At 36.8% G+C, this 15629-nt stretch overlaps 1 protein-coding gene across 1 annotated transcript in view; it reads left to right on the top strand.

Moving 5' to 3' along the window:
• USP14 (ubiquitin specific peptidase 14 (tRNA-guanine transglycosylase)) overlaps positions 1 to 15629 on the top strand; it is a 31422-nt gene that overhangs the window by 13914 nt on the left and 1879 nt on the right. Inside the window, exons 5-14 of the mRNA XM_010828906.1 lie at positions 2779 to 2837; positions 3409 to 3539; positions 4442 to 4522; positions 4893 to 4978; positions 5641 to 5755; positions 8197 to 8262; positions 8407 to 8499; positions 9430 to 9558; positions 14531 to 14591; positions 14951 to 15058. Coding sequence (XP_010827208.1) covers positions 2779 to 2837; positions 3409 to 3539; positions 4442 to 4522; positions 4893 to 4978; positions 5641 to 5755; positions 8197 to 8262; positions 8407 to 8499; positions 9430 to 9558; positions 14531 to 14591; positions 14951 to 15058 — 929 coding nt within the window. The remainder of the gene's footprint in view (positions 1 to 2778; positions 2838 to 3408; positions 3540 to 4441; positions 4523 to 4892; positions 4979 to 5640; positions 5756 to 8196; positions 8263 to 8406; positions 8500 to 9429; positions 9559 to 14530; positions 14592 to 14950; positions 15059 to 15629) is intronic.

Raw genomic sequence — 15629 nt, 5'->3', positions numbered from 1 at the left:
CCTTCTTCACAGTCCAACTCTCACATCCATACATGACCACAGGAAAAACCATAGCCTTGACTAGACGAACCTTTGTTGGCAAAGTAATATCTGCTTTTGAATATGCTATCTAGGTTGGTCATAACTTTCCTTCCAAGGAGTAAGTGTCTTTTAATTTCATGGCTGCAGTCACCATCTGCAGTGATTTTGGAGCCCCCCAAAATAAAGTCTGACACTGTTTCCACTGTTTCTCCATCTATTTTCCATGAAGTGCTGGGACCGGATGCCATGATCTTCGTTTTCTGAATGTTGAGCTTTAAGCCAGCTTTCTCACTCTTCACTTTCACTTTCATCAAGAGGCTTTTTAGTTCTTCTTCACTTTCTGCCATAAGGGTTGTGTCATCTGCATATCTGAGGTTATTGATATTTCTCCCGGCAGTCTTGATTCTAGCTTGTGTTTCCTCCAGTCCAGCATTTCTCATGATGTACTCTGCATAGAAGTTAAATAAGCAGGGTGATAATATATAGCCTTGACAAACTCCTTTTCCTATTTGGAACCAGTCTGTTGTTCCATGTCCAGTTCTAACTGTTGCTTCCTGACTTGCATACATGTTTCTCAAGAGGCAGGTCAGGTGGTCTGATATTCCCATCTCTTTCAGAGTTTTCCACAGTTTATTGTGATCCACACAGTCAAAGGCTTTGGCATATTCAATAAAGAAGAAATAAATGTTTTTCTGCAACGCTCTTGGTTTCTCCATGATCCAGCGGATATTGGCAATTTGATCTCTGGTTCCTCTGCCTTTTCTAAAACCAGCTTGAACATCAGGAAGTTCACGGTTCACGTATTGCTGAAGCCTGGCTTGGAGAATTTTGAGCATTACTTTACTAGCATGTGAGATGAGTGCAACTGTGTGGTAGTTTGAGAATTCTTTGGCATTGCCTTTCTTTGGGATTGGAATGAAAACTAACCTTTTCCAATCCTGTGGCCACTGCTGAGTTTTCCAAATTTGCTGGCATATTGAGTGCAGCACTTTCACAGCATCATCTTTCAGGATTTGAAATAGCACAACTGGAATTCCATCACCTCCACTATCTTTGTTCGTAGTGATGCTTTCTAAGGCCCACTTGACTTCACATTCCAGGATGTCTGGCTCTAGGTCAGTGATCACACCATCGTGATTATCTGGGTCGTGAAGATCTTTTTTGTACAGTTCTTCTGTGTATTCTTGCCACCTCTTATTAATATCTTCTGCTTCGGTTAGGTCCATGCCATTTCTGTCCTTTATCGAGCCCATCTTTGCATGAAATGTCCCCTTGGTGTCTCTAATCTTCTTGTTACCCTGTAGCGAGATGTAAATTCATAACAGCAGCCCATTATGTAATGGCATGGTTCAGTGATGTCATGGGGTGCACTTGCTTTATGAGTACTTCATTTTAACTTCAGAAGTACCCTTTAAAAGTCCTAAAGTGTCTGCCAGGGAAACTGTTACGATTTTTAATTTTTTAATGAACGTATATAATTTAGGGGCCTTCCCTGGTGGCTAAAAGAATCTAGCAGTAAAAGAATCTGCCTGCTAATGCAGGAGACATGGGTTTGATTCCTGGGTCAGGAAGATCCCTTGGAGAAAGAAATGGCAACCTGCTCCAGTATTCTTGCCTGGAGAATTGAATCCCATGGAAAGAGGAGCCTGGTGGGCTTATAGTCCATGGGGTTGCAAAGAGTTGGACACAACTGAGTAACTAACACTTTCACTCTCATGGATTATTGTATATTAAAAAAATTAAGAATATTTTAGTTGTAGGAGTTTCCAAAAGATCTAAACAAACAAGTGAAAAAAAACAAGACTCTTCAATTGAATATAATTTAACATTTTCTGTGACCTCTTTCATTCACTTATATAAGCACAGAGTTTTGTTTTGTTTTAATTGAAATATAATTTATATCTAGTGAAAGGTATGCATCTTAAGTGTTGGATGTGAGCAATTTTGATAAATTCTCTATGACTCATTTTACAGTCAAGTTAATGGAACATTGTTATCATCTCAGGTTGGTGTGGTGTTGTACTTTTCCTGGTCAGCTGCTCAGCTCTTTCCCGTTGCCCGGTGTTTAATATTATCTGAATGATAATTTCTGATCCTTTGTCATAAAATATTTGTTTAAGTAGATATGGTGATTTGAATATTTCCGTGGGTGACCAGTCCTTTGTACTGCTGTAAATTAACTGAGATTCATAAAAATGAATTTAGAAATCAGAAACTCCTCGAATAGAGGAGCCTGATAGGCTACCGTCCATAGGGTCACAGAGTTAGCGCATGCGCGTGCACACACACACACACAGCTCATTTTATAGGTGAGGGAAATGACTAGAAATTTATTTTGTGTGTGTAAGAAATTAGTGCTGAATGTAGGCTTATTGATTTCCATTTAATGTTTTTGATCCAAAGCGTTTTTCTTCATTTATATAACAAATATAACAAAATTATATTTTGTTTTCTTTGTAATAATGGACATTAAATATGTACTTTCTTGTTATGCACAGTTTGTAGAAAATATTATAGATAAGTTAAGATGGGAAAGAATGTAAAGTAGGCTTTATTTACCTAAATTCTGCTTTTTCTTAGCAGTCCTTTTTGCCCATATAATTCTTAAAGGAACCAAGACTGGAAGAGAAGTAAAAATGGTGGGGACAGCTCAGGGAAACTTACAGTTGAGGGTGTCAGTGTCATAATGAGTCCTTTGAACTTGTTTCCTCCTGTCTGAGTTTCAGAATCTGTCTAACTCTGTCCTGCTGTTCATAGGTATGCAGGCGCCTTGAGAGCTTCAGGAGAGATGGCGTCCGCACAGTACATTACTGCAGGTCAGTATCTATATATTCTACCAAAAGCGTTTACTGAATACTTGCCTTCAAAATCAAAGAAGGCAAGTTAGTTTTAAAAGTGTTCAGGAAGTATGTTTAAGGATTTAAACATATTTCAGATTGCAGTATTCAGGAGTTCAGTACAAGGCAACCAAGTATAGGCTTAAAGGGAGGAGCATTGGGAGTGGTTACCTGATGTCCTGATAATGGCTCATTTGTAGCAGTTAAGCCTGCCTGTTTGATTTCTGGGCAGAAGTTGTGTGTTCTCTGTACTGAATGAATATACACTGCTTTGTTAGGAAGGCAAAGGCTGTCAAGGATAGAGAGACTTAGAGCACCAGCCAGAAGTTGTTTTTTATAGCTAGTTATTGCATTATGAAGTCTTCTGATGAATTCTTTAAGATTTAAAAACAATTTTTTTTCTTATTAGGGATCCAGCAATTGCAAAAGGAGTAGATATACTTAAAAATAATTAATACGCAGTGCTTTATTGAGAATTAGTTTACAGTAGCTTGTATTTATATTAACTATGTCACTATTTTACTAAGCAGGTATTTGCTTTGTTTTTAAGCCCTTAGAGATTTGTTTGACTCCATGGATAAAACTTCTTCTAGTATTCCACCAATTATTCTACTGCAATTTTTGCACATGGCTTTTCCACAGTTTGCAGAGAAGGGCGAACAAGGACAGTATCTTCAGCAGGTAATCAGGGCAAGGTTCTGTGGTTTTCATTTTGTACGTGTAAAACTTAGGTGTCCTACACTGACTGACTAAGCTCTATTTGGAAATACAAATGCCAGTCCCCTCTAGTTCACACCACCATTATCTCTTGCCTGGAGAGGTGCAGTAGTCTGGTATCTGACCGTCTTGCTTCTGCCCTCTGTGGTGCTTCTCTACATAGCCCCCAGAGTCCTTTAAAGAATGTAAGATTATGTTGGTTCCCTTGTTTTCTGTCTTGGTCCTAAACAGTCTACTGCCTGCCTGCCTGCCTTTCTGAGCTTGTCATGTACCACTGTTCCCCTTGCAGTTCTCTCCAGATAAACCGGCTTCCTTGCTATTTAAAAAAAGAACTCTCCACATATCCTCTTTCTGTAGGGCCTTTGCTGTTTTTCCTTTGGCCGTCAGATAGGGATATGCCTTGCCTCCTCACCTCATTCAGGTCTCATGGGTCAAATGTCAAGGCATCAGAGAGGCTTTCCTTGACAGTCCTACTGAAATAGCACACTCCTCTTTCCCTAATCACTTCCTACTCCCATATTGCTTTTTTTTTTCTTCATAGCCCTCTTTACTTGAATTTGTTCTATTTTGTTTATTTATGTTCCCCACTAGGACTTTTTTCTACTCTGTTGACTGCTATGTAGTCCTTGTATCTAGAATGGTGTTTAGCATAATGAGTTCACTAAACATCTCTTGAATGAATAAACAAACTATTCTGGAATGCTTCACTGTTTTGAAGGTCATAAAATATTTAATTTGGCTTAATATTTAAAACAAAACAACTTTCTTCCCCTTCCCTAAGGAAACAGTAATTATTTTGGAAGTACTTTGTAAATCAAACACTGTATCTGCCCAGATTACTTACTATGTCACTTTTTAAATTACAGGATGCTAATGAGTGTTGGGTACAAATGATGCGAGTATTACAGCAGAAATTGGAAGCTATAGAGGATGATACTGTTAAAGAGGTAATTGAAATATATTTGTGTAGGCTTTGAGTTTCATTCCATCCCACCCTAAAAGTCTTGAAATAAGTTCATCTTAATAGATAGACATGTCCTTGAATACTTGAGATAAATGAATCTGTAGTTGGAATTTGACAGCTTGCATTTGACGCTTGACTTCAGTGTACTATTTACTAAATTTAATCCTTGCGCTTACTGAGCATCTGTAGTTTTTTGGTAATATTTTTTGATCAGTAGAAAGGTTTTGCAGACAGGGATTACATTTAAAAAAAACTTAAATATGTGTTACTAAACTGGATTGTGTGGGAGGTGATGTACATTAATATCCGTGTGAAGTAAAATTGGAATTTTTATTTCATCTGAATTTTTGCAGACAGATTCTTCATCTGCATCAGCAGTGACACCTTCTAAAAAGAAAAGTTTAATTGATCAGTTCTTTGGAGTTGAATTTGAGACGACGTATCCTTATGAGCCAAGATTCATATGGACTGTAATCATAACTTATTGAGTATGAATTGGTATAAATAGTATTGTTGACTGGATGGTGGGTGGGATATGAAGGAAAATTCTTTAGAGGTTTTTATGGTTAAAAAATATGGAAATTAGGAATTTGAAAAAATACCCATTGGAGTGATCTTGAAGTTTAGATAAATGGATTCTTTAAGGAGGACATTCATTATTTTTTCCTAAGAATATCTTCAACAGAATGCTTCATTAATTCACCTCATAGAGAATTAATTTTTAATTGTATGAAATGGGATATATCAGCAAAATTACATACATGAAATGGAAGCAATTAATAAAACATGAATTTAGGAGAGCAGCATTTTCTAGATCATGGGTAGATTTATCTTTGAGTTATTAAGACCATTTTAAGACTATATAAATACCAAGTTATTTGCTGAGAGTTTATCCTTTTTCACACATTCATTACTCCATATTGTTGGTAAGTGAATGAGCATTTTTAAGTATTGAAATGAATCTCTGCTGGGAGACTAAAACGTTTTAAATACCAGTGAATGATGTTATTAATTTTAAAAGCATTGGGATAACTTATTTTGTTAGAGATTATATAGCAAATTGAACGGCTGTTGGTATATTCCTTAACTTACTTTGCACAGCATGAAATGTACAGAATCTGAAGAAGAAGAAGTCACTAAAGGAAAGGAAAGTCAGCTTCAGCTTAGCTGTTTCATCAATCAAGAAGTCAAGTATCTTTTTACAGGACTTAAGTTGGTAAGGATAATTACAGTTTATCCACATGGTTTGTGGATTCTTTTACTTGCAAATATACCTACTTGCTAACTTTTATTTATAACCCCAACATCAATACTCATGGTTCTTTCATGGTCACCTGTAGACATGTGCAAGGTGGCAAGAATTCTGAGATGTGTGAGTCACACTGTCTCACCTGAGGCCCTCTGCCTTCTTGTTTCAGTGGAAACTAGTGTGCTCCTTGCAGTAATTTCAGTGCCACGTTTCTTGAATTTTTGTGCTTCTTGTAGGTGATCTTGCTGTGGATAGTGGCCTTCTGGCATGCTGCTAAAGTGCCGTCTGGTGTTCTAAGCGCAGGAAGGTGGCGATGGCCTTAAGGAGAGAAAACGTTGGTTAGATCAGCTTCATTCAGGGTTGAGTTACAGTGTACTTGGCTGTGAGTTCAGTGTTACTGCGTCAGCAGTGTGTGTTAAGGTGTCATTACACAGCAGAAAGACTCATAAAACAAGGCTGTATATTGATGGGTTGACAAAAATGTTATGACCAGAGGCTTGAAGGAGGCCTCAGGGGGCATTGTAATGAGGATATATTAATACTGGCGAGATAGACACTGGGATTGGCCCGTGCAGATGAGGGCCTGTAGACATTCTGCCATTGCAGTAGGATTGCAGTCGAGGCCCTAGAATATAAGTGACTTTATTGGTTGGTGGCAAAGCCAGATCTAAAACTTGATTTTCTCACTATTCAGTTAGTTCTGTCTCCCCACTGCCATGCCGAAAAACCCACCCTAGTGGGCACATTGATAAAATAGAACAATTTTGCTTGCCTGTCATTTATTTGATAGTTTGGGGGAATATGTACATCTCTCAATTTTTTTTTTAAACTTTGGCTGCACCGTGCAGCTTATGGGATCTTAGTTCTCCCACTAGGAATTGAACCCATGCCCCCTCGACAATGAAAGCTCAGAGTCCTAACCACTGGACCACCAGGGAATTCCTCAGTATTCCTAAGTATGCACATCTGTTGAAGGATAGTCAGTGAATTGGGGCAAGTTTCGTGGCATCAAAATGTTAATTAGAGAGTATGGGATAGAATATTTTGACAAGGACTTTCCAGGTTATTTTCTTAATAATTTTATAAAATTCAATGAAAGCTAAGTATACCTGGAATATCTTGATGATGGTGGATTGATGATAGTAATACATAGTTAACCTGATCAGTAAGCTCTAGTACATGGGGATGCAAAGAGTTGGACATAACTGAGCACTTTAAAAATTTTACAAAGTACCAGATACGCTTTCACATTTTCATGAGATGTTAACATTAATTGTCTTGGTATTTTTAGATGCTTTGTCATCATTGGTTTTATCCTTGAGTAATTTTGCTCCACATTTCTTTACCTCTTCATTGTTGAGTAAACTTGGTTAAATGTTAAAAACCTACTCCATAGTGATTCCTTTCGTAATGTGGGTAGTAATTTTTAAAAATCAAACCTGGAACAATTTTTATGCGAGTATAAGACGATTTTGCTGCTGTTGCTGCTTAGTCACTCAGTTGTGTCTGACTCTTTGCAACCATATGGGCTGTAGCCTGTGAGGCTTCCCTGTCCATGGGATTTTCCAGGCAAGCATATGGCAGCGGGTTGCCAGTTCTATTCCAGGGGATCTTCCTGACCCGGGGATCAAACGTGAGTCTCTGGCGTCTCTGCATTGGCAGGTGGATTCTTTACCACTGCCGCCAGCTGGGAAGCCCCCAACATGCTTACTGAACATAGACTATGTACCAAATAGTTCTCCAGGTTTTCTTCATGTGTTAACTCATGCAGTTCTGACACCAGCACTGCGACGAAGTGCTGTCACTACCAGTACAGATGATGCCCAGAGGGAGACCTGTGTTGCTCAGTGCCACCCAGGCTGTAAGGATGGAAAGGCGGACACTGGTTAGAAGATGCAAGGGCTGAAGGCTTTCCCACATCTATTAGATTAACAGGTTTTCTGTGTTGTGACTTTCTCAAATTTAACAATAATTGATTGGTTCTGGAAGGCTTAGCTACATAAAACATAAAGAACAAGAGTTATTTACATTCTCTTCCTTTTCCTCTAATACAAATATTCTGACGATCTGTAAATAGAAGAATACCATGAAAGGTTTCCTTATGTTGTATAAAACACAGTATAAAGTCTCAGAATCTGACCATTTGGATCATAAATTAAAAGACTCAAATATTTACATTCTGAAGAGTTCATGCAAGTAAAGACAAATTATTTTTATGCCTTTTAAGAACTAAACCATATCTAAAAGCCTTCTCACTTTGTCTTCATTCAGAGTATTTCTCAGGGGTATAAATCTGTTGATATACTATACGTTATCTCTTAAATAGTCCTAAGTTTTCAAAGAGTTAAAGATATAATTCTGTATTGCAGAAGACATTTTTTAATGTTTGGTCTTCTGTTCTTTTTTAGCGACTTCAGGAAGAAATCACCAAACAGTCTCCAACATTGCAAAGAAATGCTTTGTACATCAAATCTGTAAGTTTTGGAATCCAATTCCATTTAATCGAAAGGTTGCTGGTTAATTAATGTTACCCAGACTTTGTTTTTACCAAACTGAGGAATTAGAAACTTGTGTGGCGTTTGCATGTTATAGAATTTCTTTCCATTTTCTCTCCTCAGTCAAAGATCAGCCGGTTACCTGCTTACTTAACTATTCAGATGGTTCGATTTTTTTACAAAGAGAAGGAATCTGTGAATGCTAAAGTTCTTAAGGTTAGTAATAAATTTACTGTAATAATTATAATTTTTTGAAGGTAATTCCTTATTTACAGTAGATTTCTTTATTCTTTTAGAACTCACTTCAAAATACTATACAGAAGTTATTAACATTAGATAAGTGGTTATTAATCAGGAATATATATTGGAATTGTCTTTTCCCTTTTCTTTTAACATACGCATGCCTCCCCCTCAGCCCTGTCCAAGCATCTGATTAAGGGGGGCCTCGGGTCTTAGATTTTTCAAGAGTCCCAGGTAATTCTGATGGATGCCCTCCTGTCCCCAGTAGTACCACTAAACCAGATCCTCAGTTGCAGAGATACTGGTAGGTTTGGGGACAGGAGTGGGCTAAGCGGTAGTGTAACACACTGTCATCTGTGTGATTCCTTTCTTCCAGGTGAAGGGAAAGTGTTAAATTACTGGTGCCCAAAGAATAATCATTTGATGTCAGAGCCAGCCTTAGGATTTGTCCGTTTCATTGAACTGTAGCTCTGCAGTGTATCCATAGAGTCTCTGATCCTTTGGGAAGGGGTATATAATTCTAACCTCTTGAGCTGAATTTCATTAATACATTTTCAGATATACTTAGGTTTGTACAAGCAGGTTAAATGTAGTTGAAGTAATCTGCTAGTTTAGTATTTCTGAAATGCTTCATTTGTTGTTTAAAATTTTGGTAGCTCCTCTGTAGTTAGTTTGATAAGGGTTAAAATGTTGACAGAAAAGTTGAAAAGAATTTTTGTCTTAAAATTAGGGCCAGATTGAAAATAAGCACTATAGTTTCAACTGCATGGGTCTCCACATGATTTTTATAGGTCTTATTTTCAGCTTTATTTGACTATGAAAACAGTAATGTAAAAGTGTGGTAAATATTTTGAGTAACTACCTTTTTAATTCTGTTCGCACTTTTTATTTTTGGTTTGTATATAGGATGTGAAATTTCCTCTTATGTTGGATGTGTATGAACTATGTACACCAGAACTTCAAGAGAAAATGGTTTCTTTTCGATCAAAATTCAAGGATCTAGAGGATAAAAAAGTAAATCAGCAGCCAAAGACAGTAAGTTCTTATTGTTCATTTTCTGACCTTAACATGTTTATCTTTACTCTGTGTTCAGTATTCACTTTATATTGTTAATCTGTTAGTACTAATGGGTGAGTCTGTATTTGGCATATATACAAATCCTACATGTATTGGTGAAGCCCTTAAAGTTTTAGATATATTTTAGCATAAGGAAAAGGACTCTAGCTATGCTGAATGGGTCCTTTATGATAGAATGAACATAATATTTCCTTTTCCCCTAAAATTTGCAGCTTATATTCTTTTAAAGTTTATTTCCTCAAAGCATTTCACATAACGTCTTGCCTTGTAAAATTTAGTGTATTTTATTATTTTCCTTGTAAGACATGACGTTATCTTCATTTCTTAAAATGGATTGGTGTCACAGAATATTGCTTCCTTTATGCCCACTGTGACAACTAAATTTGTATCTTTTAATAAGTGCTAATGGTATGCCTGTAACTGTTAAAATTATAACCTTAGCAACTTTATATTTAATAAATTGTATATTTTAAATTCAGAGAAGGCACAGCTGAATTACATGTTTTCTTGAAAAGGAAAAAGATATTTCCTGGTAACTAGGAATATTTCCAGTGTGATATTACATACCAGATTTTAAAATTAAATTCTTCTGCAGGTTTTGTGTGTGTTAAGAGGAATTTTTAAAATTAAACTTCGAGATAATTGTAGAATCACATGCAGTTGTAAGAAATAATAGAGTTCCTCATTTCTCCTAGTGGTAACAGCTTGCAAAACTATAATATAATGTCGTAGCTGGAATATTGACATTGATACGGTCTAGGTGCAGTACGTTTTTCTCATCACAAAGATCTCTCTCGCTGCCCCTTTGTAGCCAAGTCCACTTTCCGCTACCCCCTTCATTCTTATCAGCAATGTCTGCCAATCTATTTTCTTTGAATTCTTGCCAGAATCTGGTAGTGTCACTATTATTTTAGCCGTTTGTGTAGGTTTGCTTGATGTGGCCTGAAGGCTAATGATGTTGAGCACGTCTTCATGTGTTTCTTTGGCATCTATGTGCCCTCTTTGATGTCTCTTCATATTTTCTGTGTGTGTATGTGTTAGTTGCTCAGTTGTGTCCAACTCTTTGTGACCCTATGAACTGTAGCCCACCAGGCTCCTCTGTCCATGGAATTCTCCAGGCAAGAACACTGGAATAGGTTGCCAGTCCCTTCTCTAGGGGAATCTTCTTGACCCAGGGGTTGAACCCAGGTCTCCTGAATTGCAGGAAGATTCTTTATAATCTGAGCCACCAGGAAAACCCCTTGTTTTTCTACCCACTTGCCATTTGGTCTTTTACTCTTGAATTTTGGGAGTTCTTTATATTCTAATACTAATCCTATGTCAGATACATGGTTTCTGAATATTTTCTCCCAGCCTGTAGCTTCGTCTTTTCATCCTATTAACAGGGTCTTTTGAAGAGGAAAATTTAAAAAATTTTGTTATAGTTCAACCTGTTTTTTTCTTCAGTTACTCTTGCTTTTAGTGTTATATCTAAGAAACCATTACCTAGTCACAGGCCATGGAAGGTTATGTTTTCTTCTAAGGTTTTCATAGTTCCTCCATTTAGGCTTTTTGATTCATTCTGGGTTAATTTTTGTATGTGAGATGAGGTACAGGTCCAGATCCTATTGCATGTGAACATTCAGTTGTCCCAGCACTACTTGTTGAAAAGACTATTCTCTTCCCATTGAAAGGTCTTTGCACCCTTGTAGTGAACCAGTTGACTATAGATGTGAGTGTATTTCTGGACCCTCAGTTTTTTTCTGTTGGTATGTCTGTCCTTAGGCCGATACTGCAGTCTTTTTTTTTTTTTTTTAAGTGATTTTATTTAGCTTTGACTGTGCTCTTTGTTGCTCCCTGGACTTTTCTTTAGTTGTGGCGAGTGGGAGCTGCTCTCCCGTTGTGGTGTCCAGGCTTCTCGCTGCAGTGGCTTCTTTCGTTGCAGAGCATGTGGGCTCAGAGTTGCAGCTCAAGGGCTCCGTAGTTACATTGAATGGACTTAAGTTGCTTAGCGTCATGTGGGATCTTCCCAGATCAGAGATTGAACCCATGTGCCCTGTGCTGCCAGGCGAATTCTTTACCACTGAGCCACCAGGGAATCCCAGTACTACAGTCTTGATTACTGTGGTTTTGTAGTAAGGATTATAGCAAAGTACGAAACTTCCAACTTTGTTCTTCGACATTGTTTTGACATTTTTGAGTCCCTTTTATTTCCATACCTATTTTAGGATGAGCTTGTCCATTTCTTCAAAAACAGCTGGAATTTTGATAGAGATTGCATTGAATCTGTAGATCGATTTGGGGAGTATTTCCATTTTAATAGTATTAAGCTTTAAAATCCATGAATTTAGTATGTCTTTTGATTTATGTAAGTCATTAAGTTTTTCAACAGTTTAATAATTTTCAGTGTACATTTCTTGTACTTTAAATTTATTTGTAGCTATTTTATTATTTTTGATGTTTTTGTAAATGACATTTTCTAATTTCATTTTTGCATTCATTATAATTGATTTTTGTATATTGGTCTTTATCTACTTTGTTGAAACAGTTTATTCATTTTTTTTTCCTCTTATTTTTTTGAGAGATTGTATAGAATTGATGTTGTCTCTTAAACGTTTGGTAGAATTGTCTTGGACTGATAATCTTAGCCTGGAGAGTTCTTTTTCAGGAGTTTTTAAATTAAAAATTCAACTTTAGTTACGGGCTATACAAATAATTTATATCACATTTGGTTTGTGGAATTGTCCATTTCATCTAGTCAGTTTTACATGTGTAGAGCTGTTCCTGTTATTCAGGTGTTTGCAGGGTGTAAGTGGTACCCTGTTACATTCCTGATATTGGTAATTTGTGTCTTTTTTTCCTTTTGTCAGTCTTCCTAGAGGATTGTTTTTTTTGCTCTTTTCAAAGAATTAGCATGTTGGTTTTTTTTTTTTCCTGTTTTTCTGCATCTAATTTGATTGATTTCCACTTTCATTATTTCCTTTCTTCTTCTTGCTTTGGGTTTATTTTCCTTCTCTTTTCTAGGTCCTTAAGTTGTGGGAACTTGGATTTTTATTTCAGACTTCCTGTTTTCAAATATTAGTGGTGTAAATTTCCCTCCTGGCAGTGCTTTCAGATTGTGTCCTACAAATTGTTGTACTGCATTTCTATTTTCATTATGTTCCTTGTATTTTTAATAAATTTCCCTTGAGACTTCTCTTTGACCTTGGGTCATTCAGAAGTGTCTTGTTCAGTTTACATGTGTTTGGAAAATTTCCTGTTACTTTTTACCGATTCTGGTTTGAGTCCATTGTGAGAAAACACATGTGGGTGATTTAAATTCCTTTAAGTTGTTGGGGTTTGCTTTGTGGCTCAGGATGTGATCTGTCTTCGTATCTATTCCCTGGGCACTTGAAAAGAACATATACTTCACTGTTGTTGAGGGAAGTATTTTGTGGTGTTGATTAGGTCCAGTTGGTTGCTGGTGGTGCTGGATTTCCTGTACCCTCGCTGTCTTCTGTCTAGTTGTTCGTCAGTTGTTGAGGAGCGGTGAAGTCTTCAAGTAAAGTTGTGGGTTTGTATGTGTCACCGTTCGGTTCTGTTAGCTTTGGCTTTTCACTTTTTTTCTTTTGGCTTTTTTTCTCTGGCTTTTCACAGTTTTCTAACTGTTATTTGGTGTGTACACGCTTAGTTAGGGTGGCTGTCTTGGTGGAATGGTTCTTTTATTATGTAGTGTGTCCCTCTCTGTTCTTGGTAATTCTCTTTGTTTTCAAGTCTACTTTGTTTGACGTTAATTTTTCCATTTCTTTCTGTTAGTATTTGCATGATACATCTTTTTCCATTCTTTTACTTTAAATTTGCCCTTATTATATTTGAAGGTGGTTTCCTATATTTTGCCTTCTGTTCTGTTTTTTGTTTCTCTTTTTTCCGTACTGTCAGTTACGTGAACATTTTTTAGAATTCTAATTTGGTTTACATATCATGTTTTTCTAATGTAGTTCCTTGTGTAGCTTTTTTTGTAGTTGCTCTAGGAGTTTACTAACTATATAAAGGCGTGGTTGACCTAACTGCCTTTTTGTTGTAAGATTCTTTGGCTTCTTGTCACTTTAGCTGCCACTGTGTGCATTATCATAGATTTTAAAGAACTTTGTGTCCATATGCCTAAATAAGTTGTTTGTATTACATACTGGAATGGATTGAGGCAAGGGAGTTCCCACCAAAGATTCTTGTCTAAAGTTGTGGATCTTTTTAATTGCTGAATTAAATAGTTCATTTGGACTGAAGTGGCAGGTGGCCATGGCTTAGTAGATTTAATATAAGTTGCTGTAATTCTACTTCTGTTTTTGTGAGGCAGCTCTTTCTCCTCACCTACATGGTTTGATAGCGTGGGCAAAGCGGCAGAATTGACTTTCTTTCTTTCTACCCTAGACGGTGTTTGTCTGGACTCTCTTCACTGATGTGCCCTTGGTTTAGTGGTTTGTAGTTGGTCCTGTAATCAGGATCTGCTGCTATACCTATGAGATTGTATAATGTTCAAAAGTAGGACTTTGGGATTTACAATTTTATGTTAACTGTTGTTGCTGTCGTGTCCGACTCTTTGTGACCCCATGGACCGCAGCGTGCCAGGCTTCCCTGTCCTGTACCATCTCCCAGAGCTTGCTCAAACCCATCCATTGAGTTCGTGAGGCTCTCCAGCTGTCTCGCCCTCTGTCATCCCCTTCTCCTTCTGCCTTCAATCTTTCCCAGCATCAGTGTCTTTTCTAATGGGTCAGCTCTTCAGATCAGGTGGCCAAAATATTGTTAATTATAGTTAAATCATTTTAGCACTGTGTAAGGGAGATCATATTTTTCCTTTGTTTTGCCTTGGTGATTTTTATTATAGATAATAAATGTTTGTGGAGATATATACTTTAAGAGAATATAAATTTTAATTCCAGTACCATGCAAATTAAAAAAAATTTTTTTCCCTTAGGGTGACAAAGACAGTAGTCCCCAAAAAGAAGTTAAGTATGAGCCCTTTTCTTTTGCTGATGGTGAGTGAAATCTTCATTTCAACTGAGTTTTACTGTGTGTAGGCTTTTTAAAAAAAAATTTACTGTCTTGCCACATAATCTGTTTCCAATACCAAGCTTAAAAATAGTTGTGTTTCTTAAAGTATAATCTACCTTAATATGAGATAGTAAAAAAATCACTTTTCAGTGAATATATGTTCTGTAAATGATAGCATACTTATCTTTCATGAAGCTTTAAGTGCACCATAGTCTCTTAACTGGATTTTAATAATAAGGTAGTATTCTGTAGGCTAAACTTAAGTTGTTCTTCCTTGTCATGTAACTTGAGAAAGCACATATCTGTTCATATCTAATATTAGTGGATTTATGTCTTTCTTTAGACATTGGCTCCAATAATTGCGGATACTATGATTTACAAGCAGTGCTAACGCATCAGGGAAGGTCTAGCTCTTCAGGCCATTATGTATCATGGGTGAAAAGGAAACAAGGTAAAGATTCTGGTTTGTTTTTTTTTTTTTTTCCCCCAAATTGTTGCATACTGTTTTGACAAGTTTAAATTTTTTAGCACATTTATTCTGAAAACTTTTTGATCTCAGAACCTCTTTTACATTCTTTAATTATTGAGGATTCCAAAGAACTTTTCTTTATGAGAATTGTATCTTTAATATATTTACTAAAATAGAAAACTGAGAAATTCATTTTAGACTGACATTAATGAAATCATTACATATTAACATAATTTTTTTACAGATTAGTTGTTTAAAAAATATATTATGTTTCACCCCGCTGGGTCTTTGTTGATGTTCAGGCAGGCTTCTTGTTTGGTGGCTTCAGACAGGCTGTAGAGCACATGGGCATAGTTGCCCCCCAGCACGTGGAATCTCCCCTAACTAGGGATCAAACCCATGCTCCCTGCATTGGCAGGCAGATTCGTAACCACTGGACCACCAGGGAAGTCCAAGTAACATTTTAAAAATAACAATCTTTTCCAAAACAGAAAAATATTTAATGGCGTTGATTTACATTTTTGTGAGTTTGTTAGGCTGAACAGGAGGCAGC

Source organism: Bison bison, unplaced genomic scaffold (assembly GCF_000754665.1).
Source record: "Bison bison bison isolate TAMUID 2011002044 unplaced genomic scaffold, Bison_UMD1.0 scf7180017864498, whole genome shotgun sequence".
Classification (NCBI taxonomy): Eukaryota; Metazoa; Chordata; class Mammalia; order Artiodactyla; family Bovidae; genus Bison; species Bison bison.
Note: the sequence above shows the minus strand (reverse complement) of the source record. Positions and strands in the feature narration are given on the sequence as shown.